Source organism: Myxine glutinosa, chromosome 1, assembly GCF_964187855.1.
Source record: "Myxine glutinosa chromosome 1, kmMyxGlut1.1, whole genome shotgun sequence".
NCBI lineage: Eukaryota > Metazoa > Chordata > Myxini > Myxiniformes > Myxinidae > Myxine > Myxine glutinosa.
In genome coordinates, this window is record NC_136261.1 from 84,020,626 (window position 1) to 84,036,220 (window position 15,595).

The 15,595-nt window shown below is 45.4% G+C and overlaps 1 protein-coding gene across 3 annotated transcripts in view; it reads right to left on the reverse strand.

Moving 5' to 3' along the window:
- Positions 1-15,595, reverse strand: part of PRKCSH (PRKCSH beta subunit of glucosidase II) — a 306,309-nt gene that overhangs the window by 213,989 nt on the left and 76,725 nt on the right. For all 3 annotated transcript variants that reach the window (XR_013622808.1, XM_068114189.2, XM_068114202.2), the window contains exons 6-9: positions 5,773-5,902; positions 5,181-5,265; positions 4,437-4,515; positions 4,141-4,227 (exon numbers count right to left, since the gene is read on the reverse strand). Coding sequence is in view for 2 of the 3 variants with exons in the window: in XM_068114189.2 (XP_067970290.2) it covers positions 4,141-4,227; positions 4,437-4,515; positions 5,181-5,265; positions 5,773-5,902 (381 nt within the window). In the remaining variant the exon portion in view is untranslated. The remainder of the gene's footprint in view (positions 1-4,140; positions 4,228-4,436; positions 4,516-5,180; positions 5,266-5,772; positions 5,903-15,595) is intronic.

Consider the following 15,595-nt stretch of genomic DNA (forward strand, 5'->3'; position numbering starts at 1 on the left):
GTGCTCTATCTTACTATAATTCACCAAATGTCCGTCTATCTGTTCGAAGGTACCGTAAAAACTGCTGAACCGATCGCAAATATATTTTGGGTGGATAATCCTGGGATCTCCAGGAGTAAAATAGGCTATTTCGTTTTCCCAATTTCAGCTTTGGTCTCCAGCATTCTCAGGTTTGGACTCCTGCATAACATTCGCGTTCGCATAACGTTCATTGTGACGATGCTTTCATTGTGACGATGTTGTTTTCCCGGGTGCCGCACAAACGGCTGCACCGATCGCTGCACGGCTGCACCGATCGAACTCGGTGACCTCGGACAAAGACCTTTTATAAGGACACGGGTTGAATCCCTGCTTGAGAGAATTCTAACCCATTTCAATTGAAGGAAACACGTATCGGGAGTACATACGACATAGCGATTGTGAACACGATTATCGATCACGATTCACGATTACGATCATCACGATCATAGTGTATCGATCACTGTGGGACATTAGGTGAATTATAGTAAGATACTGTTTAGATTTTGATGACTTGCGTGTGATATGATTTAACGGATGTTTATATGAATCGTTTAAAATAAAAAAAAGCTTTCAATTTCTGATATTTTACCTTTTCATTTGGGCCTCCCAATTGAAGCCCCGCCCATAGGGCGGGTACCGTTGCTTGTATAGGCAAATGTGGACTCGGAAACACACTAGTGACAGCACAAACTGTATATACGTTTGACATGGATGGCTTCACAGACATTACTTGAGAAATTTTCAAAAGCTGCATTTACTGTGCAAACTGTGTGTAACTCGGGCTGGCAGAACAGCCTCGGGATATGTGCGCACGTGTGCCTCTGAGCCTCTAGCATGGGATTGAATCTCGACCCAGTTATAAAATGTTACCGCAGAGTTTCACAGGAAGGGTGATGCATCAGTGTGTGTGCTGTCCATTGGTCGGACGTGAAGCTGGGTGTCCCGACTGCAAGCATTCGATTGTGGATGTCAACAATCCCAGTGTTTATCATGAAGAGTAGGCGACTTCAGGGTGCAGTTATCGCCGGCACCCTGAAAAACTTACAAGTTACTGCACCCACACTCAAGTATCCAGCGTCAGGGAGGTGACGTTTCCATGGTGACAAATCTTTCCAAGAGACATTTTTGCAGAAACGGTGCTCAGTAAGTATCATGTTTTGTACATTGATGCTGAGAATTGTATTTCATATGAACAAAGAGCTGACACGCTAAGTCCGCTGCATTTCCGGGTGGTACAATGAATAGATGTGTAATATGAAAGTTAAATCTTGAACAGTTTTTGAAATATCATGTACGCAGGCCAAGTTACGGAGATGGTTTCCATTGCAGCGTAATTCAGCCAATCACAAGCCCTGGTCTAATCAGGTTGAGATAATGGCATGAGGAATCGATATTTGCAATATGAAAGGGAAATATTCAATGTTTTTTTTGAAATATCATGTGCACAAAAGTACATGAATGGATGATTGGTCTGTCGGACGGAGTTCATTTTAATGTCTAACGTGTCTGACCTTGTCGGAGGGGTGGGGGACAAAAATTATACAATGATAAGAACCAGTAATTCTCAACGCTTCAAATCTTACTTTCCCTAACTTCAAATAATGTGATGATAAACTTGGCTTACTCGAATAAATTTCGAGCAGTCACCATTCCTAAACATTTTGTTCAAACTTTTTTTTCTGAGTATGTGTTCGACTTTACTTGACCAGCCTATTCTGTTCACTGCAGGTTGAAAGCCTCACTCACTATGGTTCATTCTGTTCTATTCAATGCAATTTGAGGCCATTGCATATTCCAATACATTTTCCAATTTATTCTCTCCATCTGATCTTTGGTCTACCCAGGTGCCTTTTCCAGGGTCTTCTCCAGGTTACTGGCTTGTAATTCTTGTTGTCCACAAGTTGTCCATATTTCTTGGGCCAAAGTGTATTTCTTGCCTGGATGAGTCCAATTCCGTTTTGCTGTTGCGACGAGAATGTCAAGGAATTTGATTTTCTTACCAATCCATTAGTTACCTCCACCACCGAAGGTGGATGGAGGTTATGTTTTCACCCTTGTCTGTCTGTTTGTTTGTCTGTGAGCAAGATATGTCAAAAAGTTGTGGACGGATTCGGACGAAATGATTAAATTTTAGTAAAGATCCGGATTCGGATCCGGCTAGTAGAATTTTTTAAAGTGATTCTTCACCATTGAGAGATAGGGCCAAAAACGATACATAGCAGGATATCTCAAAAAGTTGCGGATGGATTTGGAAGAAACTTGGTGGAGAGGTTGTGTGTGTGACAAGGAAGAATCGATTCAATTTTGGTGAAGATCTGAATATGAATTCGGATACGAGGATTATTTAATTTTTTAAGTGATTCTTCACCATTGGGAGATCGGGCTAAAACCGATACATAGCACGATATCTCAAAAAGTTGTGGATGGATTTCGACGAAACTTGGTGGGCTGGTTGGGTGTGTTACAAGGACGAATCGAATCGATTTTGGTGAAGATCTGAATATGGATTTGGATACGATAATTATTTAATTTTGTAAGTGATTCTTCACCATTGAGAGATTGGGTGAAAAGAGATATACAACATGGTATTTGAAAACGTTGTGGGCAAGTTATGACTAAACTTGGTGGACGAGTTGGTAAGGTGACAAGAACAAGCCGATTAATTTTGATTCAGGTCCGAATACAGATCCGGCCTATCAGTGGGATACGAAACAAACTGTTCAGCCTGGTGGAGGTATACGTTCTACCGAGTGCCGTTCTAGTTTCTCTTGTTGTTCGTTTTGGATTTACCAAGGCAACAGACTTCCACAGCTCTTTGCGTGCTGATCAATTTTTGCTAAATCTTTCTTAGAAAGCATGTTTCACTGCCATATTTCCTTGCTGGGAGAACACACTGATGGTAAACTTTCATTTCAGGCACGAGGGTAGCTTGCTATGAGTTTGTTATTTGTTTCCTTCTCCCAAATGCTGCCCATCCTGCTCAAGTAAATCTCGAAGTAATCAGTATCCATTTGTATGAGTTGTCCTAAGCAAGTAGAACTGCTGGCTTTCCTTCAATTTCGCAAATGATCAATTGAGTCTCCTTTTCAGCATCGCAGCTGAACATTATTTTTGTCTATCATATATTCATTTGAGTCCAGCCTTTTGCATCTTCAAATTGAGCTCTTCCATCATGACTTTCAGGTCTTCAATGTTGTTTAAAAATAAAACAATGTTATCTGTGAATGGTTTAGTCTTTCTCCATCAACATCTATTCCACTAAATTCTCTAATACAGACGTTAGAACACAACTTTTCGGTATGCAGTGAATAATTTTGATGAGATCATGTGTCTCCCTGTCTGACACCTCTTAGGTGTGGATGAAATTAATTTATGAATTAAATTTATAGGTCATTGATTGAGGTAAGCTATCCGCTGTGGGAAGCAAGGAGATGCTGATGTGTCAGGCGTTAACCCTTTGTGACAAGAGAGAAGGGATAGAGGGCATGTATCATTGGCAAAAGAGAGAGATGGGGTAGGGGCGAGGACAAATATAGGGTAAGGTGAGTCAGAGGTGGATTTTGACTGGGAGGGTCAGGGTTCAGGAGTTAAAAATCAAGGGGCCTGGGACTGGGAGAAAAGTGAAAAATAATAGGGAATTGGGCTTGTCGCTTCCTTTGCATGACATCTATACAAAAAATACTTTTAAAATACATTTGTATACTTGCCTCAAGACAATTAGAATTTAACATTTGTCACAATAACAAAAAGCAGGTTATCGTCATTAACAAGGAACCACCTTTAGATGCCATTTTTCCCCACAGAGCAGGGGTTGGCCTTTTTTGGGCACCGTAGTCCCCTTTTTGAAGCAATGTTTTATGGCCGGATGCCCTTCCTGCCACCAACCCTGTTAGTCGCTTCTTGCGACACAAAGGGAATTACCAGTGAACTGGTACTCAATTTGCCGACCTCGGAAGGATGACAGGCTGAGTCAACCCCCCTGGTGTTAATTCAGCGATCGACCGGGATTCGAACCCAGGATCCTAGGATCCCAAGCCGGCGCCCTAACCTCGTCATTAACAAGCATGCGAGAAAATAGCTTTGATTAAAGGAAGAATCACCTCAAAGTCTTAAACATACCTCAAAATTGTACTTGTCTTTGATTTTGCTCCAGACATGTCCCAGGAATCCAGAATGATCAACAGAAGAAGCACCACCCAAAAGCTCCTGCCAGTGAAAATTATGGCATTGAAATAAATGTGTTGCTAAGTAGTAGAGTTTTTTATATTTTTAAACAAAGAAAACTTCAAACCAAATGTCATCCAATCGCATTAAAGTAACTACCATGCCAGTCCAAAAATAACTTAATTATATTTATTTCAAAAGCAAAGCATTCAAAGAATCAATGTCGTTGCTCATGCACTCAAAAGACTCACCCAGGCTTCATCCTCAGTAAAGGTTCCATCAGAATTCATGTCCAACTCGACATGCGTCCAAACTTCTGATACAGTAACCCTTAGTGCATGGCAGGCAATGAGAGAGGGGGAAAAGTGGGGGTTGGGGGGGAAATGAATGAATGAATGAATGATCGTTTTTAAGGCCATTTTCCCCGCTAAAGCGGGGGTTAGCCTAGCGGGCCCCATGACAATCATGGTTCCCTGTTTGAGGCAATGTTTTTATGGCCGGATGCCCTTCCTGACGCCAACCCTTAGTTGCCTCTTACGATGCGCAGGGATATGGTGTACCTATTCTAAACCGGGGTACACACCGGGGAAAGGCGAGTGAATAAATTGGTAACATCTCAAAGAATCATAAAACTCAAAGCAATAAAGAATGCAATAACTAAAGTGCCAACCTTTCCATCTTATAGAGCAGCTAGACATTGGCCCCTGGAGGCAGATTTATATGTTCTGTACAGGACAAGCATTACTGGCAAAGCTCACGACTTTGAAACACTCTTTCTCGCAGTTTCAGCAGAACAGCAAGCAAGAAACAATATCATATTGATTTTTATCATACCAAGTGAAAAACATTTTCTATTATTGCAATAAACATCACATTCTCAATTTTGTCAGATGCACAAACATATGGACCACTCAATAAAAGACGCATTTTGCATTCTGATTGGCAGCTATCACTACAAAGGCAAAAAAAAAATCAAAAAAAAAAGGAAAACTTACAATCCATCACCATCATCATCAAGTTCAGCAAAAGCTGTAGACGCCAACATGCGCTCTTCCTGCTGTTTCTTTGCCTCTTTCAGGTCTGAAACAGAAAGGGGAAAATAAAGCAATTTCTGTGGATCTGCATGTCCATTCACTATGGAATCAAAAACAGCTTGGACGACCACCAAATGTTGCAATTATACTTTGGGTGCCCAGGGTCAGGGCATGGGTATTAAATAACAAAACCCCTCAGGCGAGTGTGGGGAGACAACTTGCGACTTTAGCCTGTATACATAGAATAGTAAAAGTGGTTGAACCACTGACCCCTACTGGAGAGAAGGGGTATTACGGGTGGGGAAACGATAGTCTGGAAACAAAATTTCTTGCTCCCGGAGGAAGCGGATAATGACGAGTCTTCAAAACATGACAATTGGAGCAAAGTATCCTGCTGTGCCGTTTCATTTATATCTTTTTTTTTTGGCACACCCAAAATGCAATTACGTTATTTTTTACAGTTGAACACTGAGAAACTATGTGAATTCACCCTGAGCAGAGTCATCAGATTCTCTTTTCCTTAAAAAAACGAAACCGAATGCTGCAACAATACCTTCCCATTCTTGGTGGTGCTTCTCTTTGGCTGCCTTCTCAGGGACTTCCGCTTCCTCCTTGAAAGTTCGCAACTCTGACACCTTAATCTCCCAGTCCTTCTTCGCTTCACGCAATCCTTCGAGCTTCCGCTGGGAATGTGAGCCACAGTCAGATTGTCACATCATCAAAACTTAGCAATTATTTATTGAAATAAACATCTGTAGAGGATCATGACCCATTTAGTGATAACATTACCATATTTTATTGACAGGCCAACAACCATGGAAAGGCTTGCACAAATATTTGCTTTTCTGCAGTTTCAATGCTCATCAAGGAAGGTAAATTTCTCACAGCTGCCCATGCAGTCTCATTCTCATCCCCGTTTCACCATTACGCATCATTGACTCGTACGTACATCCATGATCTCTTCTACAAACATGGATTCTTTCCCATTTTGTTCCTCTCCAAGTTTCCCATTATGTTCCATTATCACTCGTTTTTGTGTTATCAGCGAGGAACCCATTCTTATGAATGGGGAACTACAATGAGAATTACGGAAGGGATGACTTGTTACACACACCCCCACCAGGAGCAGCGGGGCTATACAATACAAACATGCAGAGAGAATCAAGGTGCTCCCACCACGCTGAACCCTCAGATCGATTTTTTTTTTGTACTTCCGAAAAACTTAATGTGCACACCCAAAACTCAACAAGGTACAATCAACAAATCAACTCATTTCATGTATATGTATGTGTGTATATGTATATATATATATATATATATATATATATATATATATATATATATATATATATATATATATATATATATATATATATATATATACATATATACATACATACATACATACATACATATACACAGTGCATTCAGACCCCTTCACATTTTTCACATTTTGTTATGTTGCAGCCTTATGCTGAAATCGTTTAAGTTCATTTTTTCCCTCATCAATCCACACACAATACCCCATAATAACCACCGTTTAGAGGCCATTTTAGAGGCCACAATACCCCATAATGACAAAGAGAAAACAGGATTTTAGAAAGTTTTGCAAATTTATTAAAAAGAAAAAACTGAAATGTCACATTGACATAAGTATTCATACCCTTTGCTATGACACTTGAAATTTAGCTCAGGTGCCTCCCATTTATCTTGATCATCTTTGAGATGTTTCTACACCTTGATTGGAGTCCACCTGTGGTAAATTCAATTGATTGGACATGATTTGGAAAGGCACACACCTGTCTATATAAGGTCTCACAGCTGACAATGCCTATCAGAGCAAAAATCAAACCATGAGGTCGAAGGAACTGCCTGCAGAGCTCAGAGACAGGATTGTGTCGAGGCACAGATCTGGGGAAGCCTACAAAAAAAATTCTGCTGCATTGAATGTTCCCAAGAGCACAGTGGCCTCCATAATTCTTAAATGGAATTGGAACGACCAGGACTTTTCCTATAGCTGGCCGCCTGGCCAAACTGAGCAATCGGGGGAGAAGGGCCTTCGTAAGAGAGGTGACCAAGAACCTGATGGTCACTCTGGCTGAGCTCCAGAGATCCTGTGTGGAGATGGGAGAAACTTCCAGAAGGACAACCATCACTGGAACACTCCACTGTTCTGGGCTTTATGGCAGAGTGGCCAGACGGAAGCCTCTCCTCAGTGAAAGACACATGAAAGCCCGCTGGGAGTTTGCAAAAAAGCACCGAAAGGACTCTCAGACTGTGAGAAACAGGATTCTGTGGTCTGATGAAACCGATATTGAACTGTTTGGCCTCAATTCTAAGGTTCAAGTCTGGAGGAAACCAGGCACCGCTCATCACCTGAACAATACCATCCCAACGGTGAAGTATGGTGGTGGCAACATCATGCTGTGGGGGTGTTTTTCAGCAGCAGGGACTGGGGGACTGGTCAGGGTTGAGGGAACAATGAACGGAGCAAAGTACAGAGATATCCTTAATGAAAACCTGAAACAGAGAGCTCAGACCCTCAGACTGGACCGAAGGTTCTCCTTCCAACAGGACAATGACCCGAAGCACACAGCCAAGAAGTGCAGGAGTGGCTTCGGGACAACTCTGTGAAGGTCCATGAGTGGCCCAGCCAGAGCCCTGACTTGAACCCAATCGAACATCTCTGGAGAGACCTGAAAATGGTTGCCCACCGACGGTCCTTATCCAACCTGACAGAGCTTGAGAGGATCTGCAGAGAAGAATGGCAGAAAATCACCAAATCCAGGTTTGCAAAGCTTGTTGTGTCATACCCAAGAAGACTCGAGGCTGTAATCGCTGCCAAAGGTGCTTCAACTAAGTACTGAGTTAAGGATCTGAATACTTTTATCCATGTGATATTTCAGTTTTTGCTTTTTAATAAATTTGCAAAACTTTCTAAAATTCTGTTTTCCCTTTTTCATTATGGGATATTGAGTGCAGATTGAAGAGGGAAAAAATTAATTTAAACGACTTCAGCTATAAGGCTGCAACATAACAAATTGTGAAAAAAGTGAAAGGGTCTGAATACTTTCTGAATGCACTGTGTGTATGTGTATATATGTGTATATATATGTATATATATATGTGTATATATATGTGTATATATGTGTATATATATATGTGTATATATATATATATATATATATATATACATATACATATATACATATATATATATATATATATATATATATATATATATATATATATATATATATATATATATATATATATATATATATATATATATATATACATATATACATATATATACATATATATATATACATATATACATATATATACATATATATATATATATATATATATATATATATATATATATATATATATATATATATATATATATATATACATATATATATTGTTGCGGATATAGGATTTGGCCTCCATCCATATCCGCTTGTAAATATTCCCCTATTTCCCCAATACTCCCCAACTATCCCCAATCCCCCATTCCCTAGTCCCATTGTCTGTAAACAACACTCTGTAGCCCTGACCTTCCCCTTTTTCCCCCATTAAATGTCGTACCCAGATTCACCGCATCTCACGTAGACAACTATAGGACATCTTGCTAGTTATTCTTAGTCTATGTCAGTTAAGGACTCGTTTCCATTAATTCTGACTCTTCGTTGCACCAGAATGTGATTGTATGGCACCATTAGTAAGTTTAGGACCTCCCAATACCTCCCCGCATCTCTTCCTCATGGAACAACAACACCAACAACAACAACAGCGGCGGCGGCGTGGCGGCGGCGCGGGGAGTGTGCGTCCTCACTCCGGCTTGGTTAGCCGCCATTGAACATGTGCTCCGACGGGGTTACCACGCAGGGGCTCACTGTCAGCTCCTCGTCAAGGGCGGAGCCCGGTAACCCCCCGCACCCAATAAGAAACGGCGGACCGATTCCATCTGGGGCGGAGCTAACGAGCCGAGGGTGTGTCACTCCCCGCTGGACATGCGCAGGAAGACGGAGGTGACGTCAGATGCGCCCCCAGCTTGGAGAGAGAAGTCGCCACCTCCGAGCGCTGAAATACCTCCCCGCGTGTCTCTGGACCGGACCGTGCTGTATCCTGTCCCTGAGCCAAGGTGCACCTTGAGCTATCGACTGCCTGCCCTCCCCTGCCATCAATCCCCGTGTAAGTCAGTCTTGTCCCGTTTGTCTGTGGTCTGTCGGGAATAAGATAAGACTGTGTCTAAGTGCCCATCTTGCTGTGCTTTACCTCTTGCCGTGTAATCTAACCGTTCTGCATAACCAATATTATATCCTCCTCCGGAGGTCTTGAGAACTGTACCCCTTGTGTCGTTGCCTTAATCCCAGCCGTTGTGTCCTTTTCCTTCATTGATCTAGCGTAGCGCGATTTGGCCAACGTTCGAGTGTAATCGGGTAAACTGTGCGAACACGGCGGCCATTCCGCTCGGCCCATCATAACATCTAAGTCGTGTCCGTAACAATTGGTTGTCAGGAGTTGGATTCGGACCTGGGACTAAATTTGTTAGGCCCAAATTTTGGAACACCAATTGTACTATTAGAGTAACAATTGGTGTCGGGAAGTGAGATTGGACCCGGAGCGCGTTTCACGCGCTCGAAATTATAACGGCGAAATTTGATTGTGTTTTACAAAAAAAAAAAAAAAAACCCTAATTTTGAAAGTCGCGCTATGGCAGATCAAGACGGCTGGGTTCCGGTAGAGGAGAGTGAGGCAGGGTCGATCCAGGACCAAATTGAGGGACATGAGGGACATGAGGAGAGCGAAGCAGTGAGGGTGGCAGGTTCGCAAAATAGCGTCGTCGCGCACGAGGTTACGGGTGCGCAAAATGGCGACTCGCACATGGCCACGGCGACCGCGCCCGCGACCGTAGTAGCGCCACCGGTGGATTTGAACCTTTTTTTAATGCAAATGAAGGCCCTTATGGACAAGAATAATGAAGAAATGAAAAACAGTATGGGGGCAATGAGGGAGGACATGGGGTCCAATAGCGAGAAATTGAGGGAGGACATGGGGGCCCAGATCGGAGGGTTAGGGAGTAGAATAGAGGGATTAGACAATAGATTAGGGGAAATACAGGAGGGGTTAATGGGGGTAGAAAACAGAATGGCCGCTCAAGAGAATCAAATGGAAGGGATGCAAAATGGGTTAGAGGGGTTAGAAAACAGTATGGAAGGCAAATTGAGGGACATGAGGGACCAAGCGGAAAGGGAAGTTAAACAAATGGGGCAGCAGATAGAGGGGGTCAGAATGGGGGTAGAAACTAAACTGGATGCTCACAGGGAGGAAATGGAGCAGATGAGGGTGGCATCTGGGCAGGAGATGCAAGTGATGGGAGAAGAGATCAGAAGAGGTGTGAGTGAGGAGGTCGGAGGAGTGCGCGAGGAGGTGAGGCACTGTAAGGAGCACATGGAGAAGGAGGTGAGAAAGGGGACTGTAAAGTTACAAGGGGGCATAGAGGACCTGACGCAGGAGGTGGAACAGCTGACGGAGGGACAAAAAGGACTAACGGAGCAGGTTCAAAGGAACACTGCGGTATTAGGAGGGTTAAAAGCGACACAAAACGACATAAAAAACGACTTGATAGCGACAAAGAGGCAATGTCAGATGGTACGTGAGGGACTGACAACAAGGTTGGACGAGGTGACAGAGGTAATGGAGACGAAGGACCGGCAGGTGAGGACGCACATGGAAACGGTCAAGGTAGCCTTAGAGGACGAACTTGAGGAGACGTACCGGGAAATAAAAGAGGTGAAGCAGAAATTAGAAGAAGTGGAAGAAGGGGTGAGCGAAATTAAGAAGCGACGGAGAGAGGATAAGAAAGAGATAAAGGAGGAAGTAAAAGAATTGGTCCAAAGTCTGTGTTCGGATCGTGATGATGTGCTCATTAACCGGATGAGGGATTCGCAGGTGATGGAGGAGAAGCGAAGAGGAAGAGGACCCGGTGTAAGTGGTGACCAATATGGTCGTGCGTATGATGCGCCAGGTGATTTAATGAGCTTGGGGGTCGAGATGGACCCGGGTGTTCGTGAGAGGCCGTTGGTGAAGTGTGCGACAGGTCTGGTGTGCGAAAAAGGAGGTGTGCGAGAAAGTCCGACTCTGGGGTGTGTGAGGAAAAAGTGCGTGCCAAGGAGTGAGGGTGCTGGCGAGAGTGAGTCGGTCGTAGCGCGTGTGCGAGGGAGCACATGGAAGCGCGGTGTGGTAAGTGTTACAGAGGGTGTGACGGGAGAGTGTGCGCAAGAGTGTGCGCGAGAAAGGTGTGTGACGGACAGGTGCATGGGGAAAGAGTGCGCTGTCAAAGGCAAGGAAGAATGCACGCCTGTGGTGAGTGTTACAGAGGGTGTGACGGGAGAGTGTGCGCAAGAGTGTGCGCGAGAGAGGTGTGTAATGGACGGGTGCATGAGGAAAGAGTGCGCTGTCAAGAGTAAGGGTGAGTGCGCTGTCAAGAGTGGAGGTGAGAGTAGTGAGAGTGACATGGAGCGTGAGTTGGGTGTGACAGGTGAGCGAGGATGTACACCTGGAATGGAAGGATGCACACCTGGAATGGTAGAGCGTGAGTGGGAATGCACGCTGGAATTGGTCGTGAGGCACGTGGTTGGGTGTGCGAATGAGAGCACACCTGTGATTGTCACAGAGGAGGTGACCGAGGAGGGGGTGCGAAGAGGTGTGTTGGTGAGGTGTGCGACCAACGAATGTGTGCCAAAGTGTTCGGTGGTCAGGTGTGTGACCAAGGCTGGGAGTGGAATGAGTGTACCGAGGTGTGTAAGAAAAGGTACGACGAGGAGCATGGAAACGGCTGCATGTATGAGCAAGAAAGGGGTAGCGTATGCTTGTAAGCATCCAGGTGAGGCATCGACGGTAACCGGGTTAGAGGTTAGAACCGACTTATAGCCGAATCGGGCCCTCGGTGCGCGTCGGGCAGCTTCGCGTGCCGCGAGGACCAGCGGGGATCCGAACCACGGCGGGTTCGAAAGGACCGCCGTATGCGATCCACGCTGGGCCTCGCTTTGAACGACCGCGTCCGTGCTCCACTAGGCGGAGCGGGCAGCCCGATAGGAAGGGTCGTCATGGCGACCACTTTTTGTTGAGGCATTCCGGCAGGTCGAGATCGGGCCATGGGATGGCTCCGTGCCGAGATGGTGCGTGGGATCTCGGCCCGGGTAAACCTCCTTCCCTGCACCGAATGCGGGACGTATCGAGCCGCTGGCACCAAACAACCCGCATTCATGGCTTGGCTGTACGAAGCCGGGCTTTGGACAGGAATTGGCGCACCGAGAGGCATTAGTGAGTAGACGGGTGATGAGGATAGTGTTTTGGACCCAAAATTAGAAAAAAAACAAAATTTGATGATTGGCAAAGGATTGGCAGTAATGATTGGCAGATGATGAGTAGTGATTGGCAAAAATTTTAATTTGTTGAAATTTGATGGGCAAAATTGGTAGTGGGAGATGCCCGATGTGGTGGGATGGCAACTCTGTCATCCCTCACAAACAGTGGGGCAAATGCGCTATAGTTTATGGGGTGTATGGCAGTGAAAACTAGCCCGGGTGGGTTAGGATATTGATAGGGCCCTAGAAGATGACATTAGGTGACGTTAAGGTTAGTTAGTGACTGATACCTGTAGTGGGGACGCAGGTAGATTAGTGTGGATTATAATGACGAGGGAGCGCAATAGTTTAAAGGGACGACTGGGAAGCGCAAGTTTCAGAGGGGAGTAGTTAGATGAGATGATGCTGTGTGAGAACTGGACAGGTGTGTGGAGCAGTGTGGAGCAGTGTATGAGTAGTGAGTGTGTGGATCAGCGCGAATGCGCTTGGGGAGAGAAGGGTGCAGGTGGCACCAGGTGTGAGAGCACAGGTGTGCAAGTACAGGTGTGTGGAATATATGGAGCAGAGAATGAGTGGTGTGGAGAGAGTTGGAGTAAGTGGTACGGAGTGGTGTGCATGGTGCGAAGGTGTGGATGGGGGAAGAGTGGACCCCTTTCACGAGTACCTGGGGCGGGTAGTGTAAGTGTTAGGTAGAGGGTATAGGTAAATTGTGGTTGGATATTGGCATTTGTGGTGCGGTTGCAGAATGGTATTGTGGATGGGTGCATTAGTGTTGTGGAAATGGCTGGGCGTGTAGCCTGTTAGTGTGTGTAGTTGGTTGGGCACTCCACCACTGTGAGGATGTCGGCCAGGTGAGGCCGCAGGTGGGCTCTGGGAGCCGTTAGTGTCAGTGGGGCCCGAGGATCCGGAGGACGGACCCGGGTAGCCCAGTGCCAGAGAGGGCACCGAGTGGGGAGAGCGCCAGAGGGCCTTCCCCAGGTAGTTAGGTTAGGGTAAGGAGCAGGTAAGCTCGGAGGCAACTGCAGTGGTGGAGGTGTGCAGGTGGGTAGACCTGCTGGGAGAGCGACACGTCACAGCCCAGAAATTGTGCGAAGGCACCGGGAGATGAATCGGGGGAGTGAGACCCCAAATTGAGAGGCACCACAGTTTGGTCAATGGGAATTGATTTTTAGAACCCATAGTGTAAGTTGGCCAATGGATTGGCAGGGAAAGACCCCGGGTAATGTAAAGTTGTTAAAGTCATTTAGGAAATAGTTAGGATTGATGAACCTGTCGCACCATACGCAGCCACTTACCTGAGGTGATGATGATGACTCCACACCTGTGTTTTCTTTGTTCTGTGTGCAGGAAATGAGAATTGCTGTGTGGATTGGTGAGACGCATCACAACGTGGATGAGACATTGGGGTGATTCCATCTCTCCCTCCTTAGGAGGGACTGATGATGAATTGGTGATGGCAAATTTTGCTGTTGAGTTGGAGATGGCAAATTGTGATGAGAGTTGGAAATGGCAAATTTGATTGGTTAGGAGGGAGAGAAGACGAATTTGGTTTATGGGAGGAACGGGGAAGACAGTAGGGACGTTTGTTGATTTGTAAAGTAGATGTTTATGGGTAGTGTTGTGTTTTGTGGATACAGTAAGGGGTAAGGGAGGGGCAATGTAGGTTACCTGGTGGGGGGGGGGGCGTACGGTAGGAACGTACCTGTCTCACCTGGTTCCCATGTGCCCCCAGTGTGCATTACCTTATATTGCGTGCACTTTTGCGCCCTTACCACCTTACTCACTTGTCTTCTTTTTTTGTCTCCCACCTCCGAGGATCTGGCTTTGGGGCAGAGAGAGAGGAGAGAGAGGTGCTGGCTCCGCAGTTGTGGGCCTGCACTTTCGCTGCTTGCTGCCTGGATCGATACACCATATGGACCGCAATTTTGTTGGCCGCCCACAATGGACCGCAGTTCTTTTGCGGGCAAGCACCACCCGTTGATGGACCTATGGGTCAACGTGGCACCTATGCCATACAGGTGAACCACTAATAGTTGGCCCCTGACGGCCACAATTTAGAAATGGACCCGGTTGGCGCCTTTCTTTATTTTTAAAGAAGCCAGAAGGCCAAGTACACCACATGAAGGCAAGACCAGCGGCAGAACATCGGCCGGCTGCGACACCACCGGTGACTATCGAACACTTTATTGGTGCACCGGATGGTGCTGACTGTGTTATGGGGTGGTGCTTTTGGTGCTTGGATGGGGTGCTCTGCACATTATTAAAGGCCGTAAGGCCACAGAGCACTCGTGGGTTGGTGTATCGATGCTGGCATGCGTGCTCTCTCTCTATGCATAACATCTGCATGTGTTCCTCCAAAAACAGGTCCTGGATCGTAGTGTAAATATCAGTGTAGTCTTGTGTAAATAATGCTCCCTACCGGCTGTATGTTTAGTTTGAGGATTCTTTCCGCGATTCGGTTATCCTGTGGGTGTGTTTCGGTGAGGAGAAGGGTGCAACGTCGCAGGGGGACATATTTACTCATTTGTGAACATCTTTAAAACTGTCGCACTCAGGGTTGAGTTAATAGTAGAGGGAACTACATCTGAGTGCCACACTAACGTAGGTAAAAATTTATCGGGTCGGGACGCCCCGAGGTAGAGAAGGGTGCAATGTTGCGGATATGGGATTTGGCCTCCATCCATATCCGCTTGTAAATATTCCCCTATTTCCCCAATACTCCCCAACCCCCCATTCCCTAGTCCCATTGTCTGTAAACAACACTCTGTAGCCCCGACCTTCCCCTTTTTCCCCCATTAAATGTCGTACCCAGGTTCACCGCATCTCACGTAGACAACTATAGGACATCTTGCTAGTTATTCTTAGTCTATGTCAGTTAAGGACTCGTTTCCATTAATTCTGACTCTTCGTTGCACCAGAATGTGATTGTATGGCACCATTAGTAAGTTTAGGACCTCCCAATACCTCCCCGCATCTCTTCCTCATGGAACAACAACA